This window comes from Aplidium turbinatum, chromosome 11 (assembly GCF_918807975.1).
Source record: "Aplidium turbinatum chromosome 11, kaAplTurb1.1, whole genome shotgun sequence".
NCBI lineage: Eukaryota > Metazoa > Chordata > Ascidiacea > Aplousobranchia > Polyclinidae > Aplidium > Aplidium turbinatum.
This window is the reverse complement of record NC_137482.1, coordinates 8,144,875-8,157,315: the sequence shown is the minus strand read 5'-3', so window position 1 is coordinate 8,157,315 and position 12,441 is coordinate 8,144,875. Positions and strand designations below refer to the sequence as shown.

Genomic DNA, 12,441 nt, shown 5'->3' with positions numbered 1-12,441 from the left:
TATGTGAAACTTTTTCCCCTTCACTTGCATTCACAACGTTTTTTTACAGATTGTTTTATTTTTTACTTATCAAGCAATATTATTCCACCAAATGACAGTTGTGTTTGGACACATTTTGGAATTAAAACAGCAATGACAAAATGCGTTATTGTAATTTTCATACACACAACAATACCACCAAGTTATTACATGCGGCAAGAGTATGAAAATATCTTTCTAATAAAAAAAGAGTAACTGTTTTAATAAATTCGATTTTCAGAGGTTTTTGAAAACACTAATTGCAAATAATGCACATGGAAATGAAATATATATACTTCTGCACATTGCACAATTTAGTCATTTGACACTATGGAAGCTAAACCAATCAACCATATTGTGTGAGAAACAAAATTTAGTCTGTTGGGTGCGGAAAGTGCTTTTGCTGTAATGACAGCTTCTTTATTTTGGCTGCCAGTAAAAAGCTCTGGTAGGCCATGCTTGGTTGACAGAAAAATATAGAAGTTTAGAGGCCTATTTATGATAACAAAACCTAATAAGTTAGGGCTGTCCAAATTTTTTGGCCAAAGGGCCACATGTGGTTTATGAATGATTGCATCATGGGCCACTTGAGTGTACTACTAATTTATAGCCTAATCTTAGAAACGACTGCCTTATAATTTCTAAATAAAATCCTTACACTGAAATTCTAATCTTAGAATTGTGTATTATCCTTTTTTATAATTATAAGAACAATACACATGCCAATTTATAGTAGAGTCAACAAAGTTTCTACAACAGATATTTATTTCAATGCGAAGTTTGGCAATATTCAGTAAGATGTAGCAATGCGAAGCGAGTTTTCTATATGACTGCCACAAATCAGTGTTCTCACAGGGGATTTGACACAGTTTATTCACGAAAAAAGTTTCTCGCACAAGTGCTGTCGAACAGTGAGGTCACAAAAACCGCCAATCTATAAATTTTTTGATATATTGAGACATATTTTTCATATCAGAGTGCAGAAAATATTTCACTGCTCAATGTGTTTTGCGCAAGTCTCTGATATCAGAACTAGGCTACGGTATCTCAAGAAAGCAAGAAATATTACTGACTGACTCTTGAAACACAATAACGATTGTGTGGAAAAGATGTGTGTAATGAAACAATCTGGAAAGTGTGATGCGTAAAAAAAGTGTATTGTGATGCAATAAAATTTACTTGAACAGTTGTGCACACCCCCCTGCACTAGAGACTATAGAGGAGTAGACAAAGAATGCAAGCAATAAATGTCAATTTCTCAGAATGTAAGTTCACCATAAATTAAGTACTAGGCAATTAAGCTGATGATACAATCCATTTTGAAAAATATCATGCGGGCCACCCATAACTTTCCCGCGGGCTATAGACTGAAGACCCCTGACATAAGTAGTGCTTGCTGTTTTATGTCAAATAACACCCACCAGTGTCTGTAGACACGGTTTTCCAAAAACACAAAAAATAGAGTGCCTTACCCACTTTTAAACAATATTATCACTGTGAGGCAAGGGTGATCAGTTTTCAAACTTATTGTGATTGAAATTACCTGTACTTGCCAGAATGGGAGTTGCTGATATTGGATAGAAAATTCCTAAAGCAGATGCTTGCTGTTTTATGTCAACATTTCAAAATTAGCCAATATACCGGTACTACGGTACCTGGTAGGCCAGAGCAAGGCATTGGAATTCGACAATACAATAAACATATTTATATCAAAAACGAGCAATGAAATCAATAGAGACGTTATCAACAGCAAAACCCATCCCAATACAAAAAGTACTGCTTAAGGAGTTCAAAACTCCAGAAAACCAGAAACTTAAATTACAAAGATGCAGGAATGCTGAAACACAAAACGACCTTCTCTCAAAAAATGCTGAAAAAAAGACTGGCGACTCCAGTGCTGCCACTTAAAAAACTGTATTGTTTTCCACTCTGCAGACATGGATTTGGATTTAAATCCGACAGGATTTGGATATAAGCTATTTTAACCACCGGATTTGGACTTTGCTAATTTGGATATTTGCGAGCACTGTCACAAAAATGTTAAAATATACGTTTGCATAATTTTTCTTTGTTTATCGATAGGCCTACAAAGTTTAAATCTTTAGTGAGTTTATCTCAAAGAGAAAAAGACAAGGTGTACGAGCACAGTAGCCTATGCTAAAATTCATTCTCGTCGTCAGATACATTTTACCCTGATTTTTCCAGCAATGATTATTATTCATATGGGGGTGTCCAAGTGTCACAAGAAGACAAAAAAATCCAGTTAACCTTATTGATGGAGATGATGAAGGAAATTGCTGTTGAAACCTAAAATGTTCTTGAAAATGCAACGACAAACAAATTTGAATGTAGTGAAGGGTTCAACATGCTACAGTTTTGGTTGTCAGCAGCAGGGTAATGGAAGACGTTTTTTCAATCTTCTATCGAGAGATTGACTTCTAGTTCATCATAAAAATCTTCCACTTCATCTCAAAAATTTCTTACATCTACAGAGTGATCACTGATCAAGCCAAGTGTAGAAAGATAGATAGGCCTAGTTGTTAGTTGGCATCAGGGGCGGATCCAGGTATTAACGTTAGGGGGGGCGATCAGTGGCGTAGCCAGAAAAAAATTTGGGGGGGGCCAAATATTTGATGAATTGAAGAGAACGACAAAATGTTTGATTTAAGACATCGCCACCTGATGTGCAGTGGTGCATCCTGGTGGGTTAAGCAAGGAAAGCAATAAAGCTGGTGGGGGTTAGAGCGTGCCGAAGGCACGCGTATTCTAGGGGGGTCCGGGGGCATGCTCCCCCAGAAAATTTTTGCAAAATTACACTTAAATGATGGATTATAGGCCTAACGCTTTCTGGAAACACTTTCAGGGTAATATTTGTATGAAACTTATTAGCAGATAAACAGCTATTAACTTATTAAAGGTAGCTCTTATCTACACACAAACGGGCAAAAACTGTGGCTAACATTAGAGAACCCAAAAAACTCAGCTACACAAAAACCCTACAGAGTAAGCGATTCTGAAATTGCTTCCACAGATTAGTTAAAAGAAGCGTAAATCGCGTAAACTTTGCGCGATTTACGATTTGCAAAATTTATTGGTGTCTTTTTGTGTGTCTAAAACAAGTCCTGGGGGGTGTTAATAGCCAGATGTCTTGGAAAACAATATAAATTTATACAAATTATATTATATTTTCAACAAAGGGTTCAACTTCGGAATCCAAACTTTGAAAATTTGGGGGGGGCCATGGCCCCGTTCGCCCCCCCCTGGCTACGCCTATGGGGGCGATGTCATTGATATTCAAGCAAGTGATCAGCCCGGTACAAACAACGACGGGGGTCTCCCCTAGAAAATTTAGGTTGAATTTGATGAGTTCCGAGAGCATTTCGAACACAAATTATGAGAAATTGAAATACTATAACTTAAAAAAACCTTCAACAATGCTGTTGTTTAACAAAGGGAGGGATGAAGAGCTGATATGCCCTTGCCATGTCAAGTTGAAGCCTGAGCAACCTAGCCGCATTTATAGTTGAGAGTGAAGGTTTCACTCTTGATTGTTTCACGGCAATTTAAAAATTGACCTCGGAAAGATAATAACAGGTAGCCTAATTCTGTCTTCCCAATATTGATGCAAACATTGAGGTTATAGACTTACTATATAACTTCGAGGTTTTATTCCTCTGACAAGTTTTGAATTGTTACAAAGAGCAATGAGGAAAGGTTATGCATACATTCAACATATAATGAGCAACAAAAGTGGGGGCCAGGTCAAAACACTGGGTTATGCTCCACCTCCCGTAGAATCGCCACTATAGGCTAGGTAGGCTATCGATTGTAAATTTTTATTTTGGACCAGCGAAACACTACAATTTGTACAATAGAATGGCAGCTAAACATAATTTAATGACAACCAAAAGATATAGGCCTAGTCCTCCAACGTGTCATGCACGGTCGCTGCACCAGACAAAAAAAGAGACTAACAATAACAGAAACAACTATTTCTGTGGACTTCACAAATAAAATGAAAATAAAAGCTACTTTGCCGGTACGGGTAATAGCCTACTAACAGGTGTCGTACCTTTGACTACAACACAAAGTCAAGTTTGCGGTTTCTACTGTTGGCAAATCGATTTATCACGGAGTCTGTGTCAATTAAAATGTCCCGATGCTGGTATAGTAAGGCTAGTCCATTCAGTCTTTCCTCGCCGATGTTGTTCCTCAGCCAGGTTTTCAACGACCGAAGAAATGAACAGATTCTTTCGGCTGATGCTACGCTGACTGGCAAGGTTAATAGTATTTTTAGAAGAGAGATTGTGTACACATTTTATCACACGGTTGTAAAGCTTCTTCTGCAGTCATCGGTAAGACTGCAGCAGTCGCCAGAACAGTTTTATTTTCCCACTTCTCCTTCCATAGTTGGATCTCTAAACATAGAGCAGATTCCACCAAATGACTTTTGTCAATGCTATCGGGTCGGTACTTGAGCAATTTCGTGGTAGCAATGATGTTAGGTGTCAAGATGCTAAAGTCTCATTGAAAAAAAATTGAGCTTTGCTGTTTCTAGATGCAATTTCAAGGTAGAATTCCAGATAGGCTAGATTGGTTGACGGAGCAGGTTTTTGCAACTTTGACGGTCAGACGTGGAACTAAAACCATTGGTTTTAGTTCCATGTCTGACCGTCAAAGTTGCAAAAATCTGCTCCGTCAACCAACTTAGCTAGGCTAAGGGATTTCTGGCTATGCTCTACAGTGCCGGCAAAAAGTTTAGTAATTTTTTAAATTTTAGTAATTTCGTTCGGTAATTAGACTCTGCTATGAAATAATAGCCTTATACTATGTTATTATTATAGCCTACCCTAGCCTAACCTAATCTTTGAACATGGCGAAAGACTTATTCACCATTGCTTTCGACATGTTGTTTTCCTAATCGTATACATATAAATGAACAATAAAGCTACTTTCTTGGGTTTTAGGGGGGGCGATCGCCCCAATCGCCCCCCTCTGGATCCGCCCCTGGTTGGCATGGCATAGACAAATATTTATTGAAATAACAGTACATCCAAGCAGGAAAAAAATGCACATATAAAAAAAAATACAAAGAAAAGTAGAAATAAACAAAATGTAGGCTACTCTTATTTTTCAATATATCCTCCCTTTTATTTGCCTTCACCAAACGCCTTAGTCTGTTGTGCACTTGACTGCATGAGGCACGTATGGTGTCTGATGATATTTTTTCCCAAGTGCACAATTTTTCCTTCAGAGCTGAAACTTTTGAATGATTTGAAGAACAGGCTTCACTATCCAAGATACTCCAGATTGCGAAGTTCATTAGGTTTAAATCAGGAGAGGATGGATAGAGGCCATTATTCCTTTGGCCAAAACCCTGCCATATTCTCCTTACACCAGTTCTGGGTAAGATTCGCTGTGTGGGACGTAGCCCCGTCTTGTTGAAGAGTTATTCCGTCTTCTCCAAATGTTGTATTGATCCAGAGAATCAATTTCTCCTTCAACATTTTCAAATAAACACGTTGATTAACTTTTACTCTCTTTTCAATGAAGAAGAGAGGAGTTTTTTCACCAATTGAAGTTACCCCACCCCAAACCATCACAGAGGCTGGTTTCTGTTTCTGGAACATCAGCCTTTGATTCAGTGGGATATCTTCTTTATTCTTTGCATAAATACGGTCATTTTGATGATTATGCACAGCATAAACAGTGAGTAACTTTTCGTCTGTCCAAAGAACTGGTGGCTGCGTGCCATCACCAAGTTTGTCCAAAAGAAACTTTCCTCTCTCCAATCTTTTGGGTTTTACAGCTTGTGAGAGCAACTGAACTTTGGTTTTCTTGTATGGTGATAGTTGCAGATCATGTTTAAGGACATTTTGCATGGTTCCATAACTCACTCCAGCCTCTGATGCCAGTTTTGGAATGCTTTTCTGGGGATTTCTTCTCATTTTTTCCCTGGTGTTTTTGATTAATTTTGGAGTTCTTATACTGCGTTTTTGGGTGCTTCGTACCTTTGGAAGAGACGAGCTTGTCTCATTCAAACGTTTTAGAGCCTTATAAACCCCACACCTGCTCATACGAGCCTTCAAAATTTTGCGTATTTCACTGGGGGTCTTTCCTGCTATGAACAATTCTTGAATAGTTGCATTTATTGTGCTCATTAATAACTTAATTCTACAATTTTTATCCTGAAATGAAAACAGTTAATTTAGTTAATATATAGCTATAGGCCTAGGTCCTATTGTAGCGATCCATTATTTCGTCATATAGCCTACGTTTCCCTTTCTTGTACTAAAGTGAACTACTGTAGGCTAACTTAAATTTCTTTCCTAGTGTTTCTGTAATTTTCCATGTAAACTGCTCCCGAAGTAGCCTAAATGGAAAAAAGGAAACTGATAATATAAAACGATTTGTTCGCATTAGACAAAGAGCTCAATTGGATAAAAGCTCACATCAAACCAGCTCAATTAGACAAAAAGCGGAGTCAGACTAGCTCAAACTGAGCTCAGTGAAGAAAGCGTATGTAACAAGTTGGACGCTTGTTGTAATGTAAAAATCCGTACCCTTTTGTTTCGTTATTCTACAATGTTTAAATTCCTTTTTGCTATAAACCTACAATATTATATGAACACCTACTGATAACTTAAAATTATAATTCGAGTAGGCCTACCGGTAACAATTGTGTGGAAGTTAGTTCATGGAGTCAGATAGCCAAACTAGATAAATTAGATAGATAGAACTTTCATCAAGCAGTTACACAGTCTTAATCTCAGTTCAAATTATAAACAAACAATAGACCTTTACATCTAAAACAATTATAACCACACTATGCCTACACAAAAGAAATGTCAATTTTTTTTAGTGAGGTTTATTTTAAACAATCAAAATCTGTCTACACTTGGCTTGATCACCCTGTACAAACTTTGCGATTGCTGCAATGTAGCCTATATGCCACAAGTAAACCCACCATTGATTACAGGCTAAATTTGAAATTAACAGCAGTACTTTTCTAAAGGTTACGTAGGAGCATAGGCTATGGTAGGAGTCACCTCGAAAACAGAATACATAAAGGCAACCGCCTATAGTAGGTTACCGGTACGAAAAACAGCCACTTCAACTTGCTGCGCTCCCTGTAGCCCAGTGGTGTACGCGCATACAAAAAATATTGACGCCGTCAGCGTAAACGCAAACGTTCGAAAAATCATACGCCGTATGCGTCAACGTAGCTTGTAAAAAAAGTTGGCGGCGTAAGCGTCAACGCATACACTAGCGTAAACTCATTGTGTATGCTAGGTGCCAAACATTCACACAGTATAAACCACTCGAAACAAACAAGTTTTATTTTGAATTTCCACGAAGAAACACAAGGATCTGAAAGTGTTCATCTGACATTTTGGGAAAAAACCTAAAACATCACACAACTCAGGCGAAAGAGAAATTGAAAAAAGAAAACTAATCGGGAAAAAATGATGGTTTGCGAAAATGAGAGAACTTGTATACCTGGGACTGATATATAAGTCCCCCCCTACCCCCCTTGATAACTCATGACAAAGACAGGACTCAATGGACAATTTAGGGTGGTCCCGAAATTTCTTTTTAGAATTTTGTTACAACCACCTTACCTTTTTTTTACATTGCCTAAAAGAAGTTAATGTGCAAAATTTGGTTAAAATAGAACAATGTTTAGAGGTGACACTAAGCCATTTAATTTTTCTCTCAAGACACAACATAAAATAGTGTGGCTTATAAACTGTTTCTAAACCCTTCTGTACTATGTTATTCTGTAATGTCATCACGACCTTAACAAATGTTTATTCCAAGGGCCAGCTTTAGCCAAGTTTTTTAGCCCAGCAACAACAGTTCTTTTTGTTGCATCTGGAAAGTTCTTGCGGTGATCTGCGCCACTTGAAGGAGGCATTGTCTTTGTTTCTCATCCTTTGTCAGAACATGGATATACTCCTGAATTAGAGCCACTCCTCTCTCAGCTGTGTCGTTATAAGCACTCAAAACTGTGCTGCTTTCTTTTTTCCTGCAATGTAACCATCATTTGGCAGCCACAGTGACGGTGGCAATGACAGGAAATCTGTCGACAAATTCAGAGCTTTGAAGAACTGCATAGATTTTACTGAAACAAAGTCTTCTATCTCACTTGCTTCAATTTCTTCCATCTTGAAGCTGGCTTTCACGGCACGACTACTCTTTCCAGGCTTTTTAAGGTTCTTAACCATTCTTTGCTTCCTCTCTTCAGCAACACCATCATCAAAGAATGCAAATGCCACAACTTTTCACTCGGGTACCAAAGATGGTTGAGGAATTTTCTGCATGTCACTTTGGAGACACTGCTGTTGATGGAGGTATAAGCTTTCAAATTCTTCAAGAAGACCAGGTCATTGGCTGGTGCTGAAACTGCTACCGGTGCATCAAACCAGGCTCTGAAATACACCAACACTGCGAACAGAACAACTTCTGCAAGCCCTTTCTTTTGCTTTGCTGTCAGCTTTACTTGTGCCCGGAACATCCAAATCTTGAGAGAATAAAGGACCTTGCTCATCCACCGTGCTCTGTGGAAAGCTCCGGGCTTTCTGATAACCAAAACACCCTGATCTGGCAATTCACCAAGGAAGAGGATGATCAGTTCCAGAAATTCTCTGTAATCTTCTCTTGGTTGTTGTTTGCATAGATATTTCTTTGCAGACATCAACAAGGAATCACGTTTTGGTGCGATATTAATCTCCACTGAAGGTTCACTTGCTGCAGTTTCATAATCATCTTGCTTGAGATGTGGCCATGAAACTGCTTGAAAATCTCGATGTCAGGCCCTGGTGACGGTCCCATTGCATTGTTGAATACTGCACCTATCACTAGTTCAAATATATGGTGCCGACACGGCAACCATGAAAGTTTCTTCTCTAGCTGGACCTCAAGAAGATGACATGCTCCATTCCTTTTTCCTGTGTTGCTGCTAGTTGTATCAAAACTCATTGCTACAACATTGTCTTCTAGTACCCAATCATTCAGGACTTCTTTGACTGCCAAAGCCATCGATTGTCCAGATCCACTTGTCAACTTTGGTACAGCAAGCAACTTTTCTGTACCATCATACTATACAATCACTGGTAACCTATCGTATTTGTCCTGACGCCCTGCTGTGTCTGGGATTAGCTTTCTATCCCAATGCACAACAACCTTAACTCCGGGGTCAAGAATGTCAAGACTGAAATTGTCCATACTAGAAATAGCAGCTTCTAGTCTTAGTGACCTTCTTGACTGACGGATAGTTTTTCGATTAATGGCCAATTCATTCATATTGTGGCCTAAACTTTGAGCTGTTGCAGCAATGATATGAACAGCTGCTCTTTCACTGACTTTGGTTCGGTCCAGAGCTTGTGCTAGTCCTGGAGAGATCACATTCTTCGCTCTAGCTGTAATTGTACATTTCAGTTTTTTTGGTGTCTGCACTTCTGAAGAACCAGACTGTTCACACTGTTCAGTATTTTTAGACTCTGATGTTGATATCTTCTTGATAACATGCTTGCACCGCAGAAGATGATACTTTTGCCTTTTCAGCTCGAGCTTGCTCCTCTTGACAGTTCGTGCTTCTTTCGCAGCAAGTTTGTGATCAACTGAACCTAGGAAACTTCTTCGTCCATCTCTTTGTGCCATCAGAAAAGCACGTTCTTCTTCAATAGTAGTCAGATCCAGTGCTTTCGCGTGTGCTATGTCAAACAGTTTGTCAAGATCGGCACTGAACTTTTCTTTTTTCTTCATCTGTGTATCTGTTCTCCTTAAAGCCGCCTTCTGGAGTCCTTTCCATTGCAGAAATAACTTTTCTAGTCTTTCTCTTGCATGTTATAATCCTAGCTCTCTCCCAGAATGGAATACACAATTTGATAACTTCTTTGCAACATTTTTTGATGGTTATCTTCTCAATCTTGTGAAGATGGAAGAACACGCTAAGGACTTCCTTAGCAGAAGGAACAGTTCCTTGGAAGTGGGACCAATCAACCAAACATAATTGTCCTTTCTGGTTTTGCACCACCGATAGGCCTAGCCTACTACTATTATTACTGTTGCTAGCCATCTGAAAAACATAAAAAAAAAAACGTTCACAACTTCATCAGTAGGGGAAGGTGGGGTAAAGCGGACCAACGGGGTAAAGTGGAACCCCGCCTTTTTTTTGCTATTAAAGTTTCACTACTGTGCGGATACCATTAAGTTTAGTGAAGCATGACGAAAAGTAGCAGCACACGCCATTATTCAAGGTTTCATGGTTTAGAAAACACAAAAAAGCACAGAAATTATTTTTTGCACCCTCTGATCTATTGAAAGGTATGTATGGTAACTTAAATTGTATCTTATGTACACAAGGTAGAAGTTTTTTTGCATGATAAAAATGAGCCTCACTATATCACGTACGCATTAGGTAGATTCAATCTTGTTGCTGACTAGCCTAAATTTGGCCAACAATTAAATTAGTAGTAATGTAGAGGTGGGGTAAAGTGGACCAGTGGTGATCCACTTCACCCCGTCATAAATATTTTTTTTGTTTATGATTTCTTGACCGAATTAGGTGCTGTGTTACTTATAATCTTGTAGCTTATTTTACACAACAGCTGTGTAGGCCTAATTAGCACTCAAGTGGATAGTTGTTCTGATATGATTGGTTGGTTATTGAATCTTTATCCTCGGACTGACAAAGCCTTGATAGGTTATTCCTGGTAGTTTCGCATACTTGTAGAGGCTCTTGACGCAGGGCCGGTTACCGAGATTGGCTGAGTGAAGTTTCCGATTGCTGAGGTGTTGTTGCCTGGAAATTATTCCATCCATTAAGTGCCGCTAAATGGAGAGCAGTCTTGAAATGCGTTGCTCAAGCGGACACCCCAAGAGTCGAACCAGTGCCGCGTAATCTTGAGCCGGGCTCGTAACCGCTGAGCTAACGTGGCGGAATATCCCACCAATCATGATCAAGTAGACGAGCTGGTTCTTAACTTAGTTGTATTCTTGTTTTTCATAATGCCTTGTTATCACCAAAGGACATCCTGTGGGCGCATGAAGCCTGCGCTGGTTGCAATGAAGAGGATGACAACTTTATCTGTGAACTCTGTTTTTAAATTTTTTTTTCAAAGTTTGATTCGTAATGGACTTATGAACTGCAGTTGTGAAGTTTCATAATGTCTTCGCTAATGATGCTAGTTGTAAATAATTTGATTGCGTGAAAAAAAATTACGGAATTTGCTCAAAACTTACAACGGTCCAGTTTACCCCACATATGTGGGGTAACGGGTGAAGTGGACTATTGGAGGTAATTTTAAAATTAAAAAAAATTATATGAAAAAGCTAGCAGTCATCAAAAGCGCACTTTAAAAATTGTCGAAATATGTTACAGTTAACGCTCAAATTAAAAAAGTTAAATTTTTTGGCAAAATCAGTGAACTGTACTAAATTAACCCTTAGGTATTCCACTTTACCCCACCTTCCCCTACACTACGATCAGTGCTCATCGTTTAAGGACCCCTTAAGTGCATGAAAGTTAACCTTCTGTCAGTCTATAAACTCCTCCTGCCTCTTCTTTTTTTTTATAGAAGTAGCATATTCAATTTAGAACTGCAACTTGTTCGCTATGCTTGCAAGTTCTTGGCTTCGCTTTCAAATTCTAGCCATCAAAGAAATTACGCAATACTCATTGATTTGGGTGTAAAAAGAATTTGCTGAAAGAGAAAATTTCTGCACTGGGAAATTTTTATTTCGAATCGGCAGTAGCAAAAAAAGATTTTGAATCATTAGGGAATCGTATCAAATCGAAATACTGAAATAAGCACCCTCAGTGGCGTAGCCAAGAGGGGGGTTTTGGGGGTTACAACCCCCCCTTTGGCACGCGTGTGACGTCACGATATTGAGAATGATGCTTTCAGTCTAAAAAAAATTGCCTAATTTTAAACAAAATTGCATTAAAAGAGCGAGTTTTGCCAATACCAAACATCTCAGCCAGGAATTAGCAACAAGAAAACATAGAGACTTTGCTTTATTTCCGAAAAACGCCGAAGAAAACATGACCTTATCCTTTTGCTATGCCACCTTACAGCACCATTTTACAGGAATATTTGTGCCCACATTTTTGTTGAAAATGCTCTCAGAATGCACCAAATTCAAAGTAATTATTCAAAATTTTCTGGGGGAGGCCCCCCGCCGCTGGGTGGTCAAACCTCCCCCCCCTTTCAAAATTCCTGGCTACGCTACTGAGCACCCTTAACCCGATTTGCAACCTCGTGTGGCACCTCTAAATATTAACCAATTTTTCTGAAATTTAGTTTGTTACCTTCTTTTAGCCAATGTAAAAAAATTGTAGGGTGGTCGGAATGTTTCGAGTAAAAAATTTTTTTTCCAAACAGTTCGGGACCATCCCTGGACATGGCTCTTTCGCCT

At 38.8% G+C, this 12,441-nt stretch overlaps 1 protein-coding gene across 1 annotated transcript; it reads right to left on the bottom strand.

Annotated features, from left to right (window-relative positions):
- Positions 1 to 5,375: 5,375 nt before the first annotated feature.
- LOC145780150 (uncharacterized) lies at positions 5,376 to 6,179 on the bottom strand. Its single transcript, XM_082591861.1, has one exon. The coding sequence runs from the start codon at positions 6,177 to 6,179 to the stop codon at positions 5,376 to 5,378; it is 804 nt and encodes a 267-aa protein (XP_082447987.1).
- Positions 6,180 to 12,441: the final 6,262 nt, after the last annotated feature.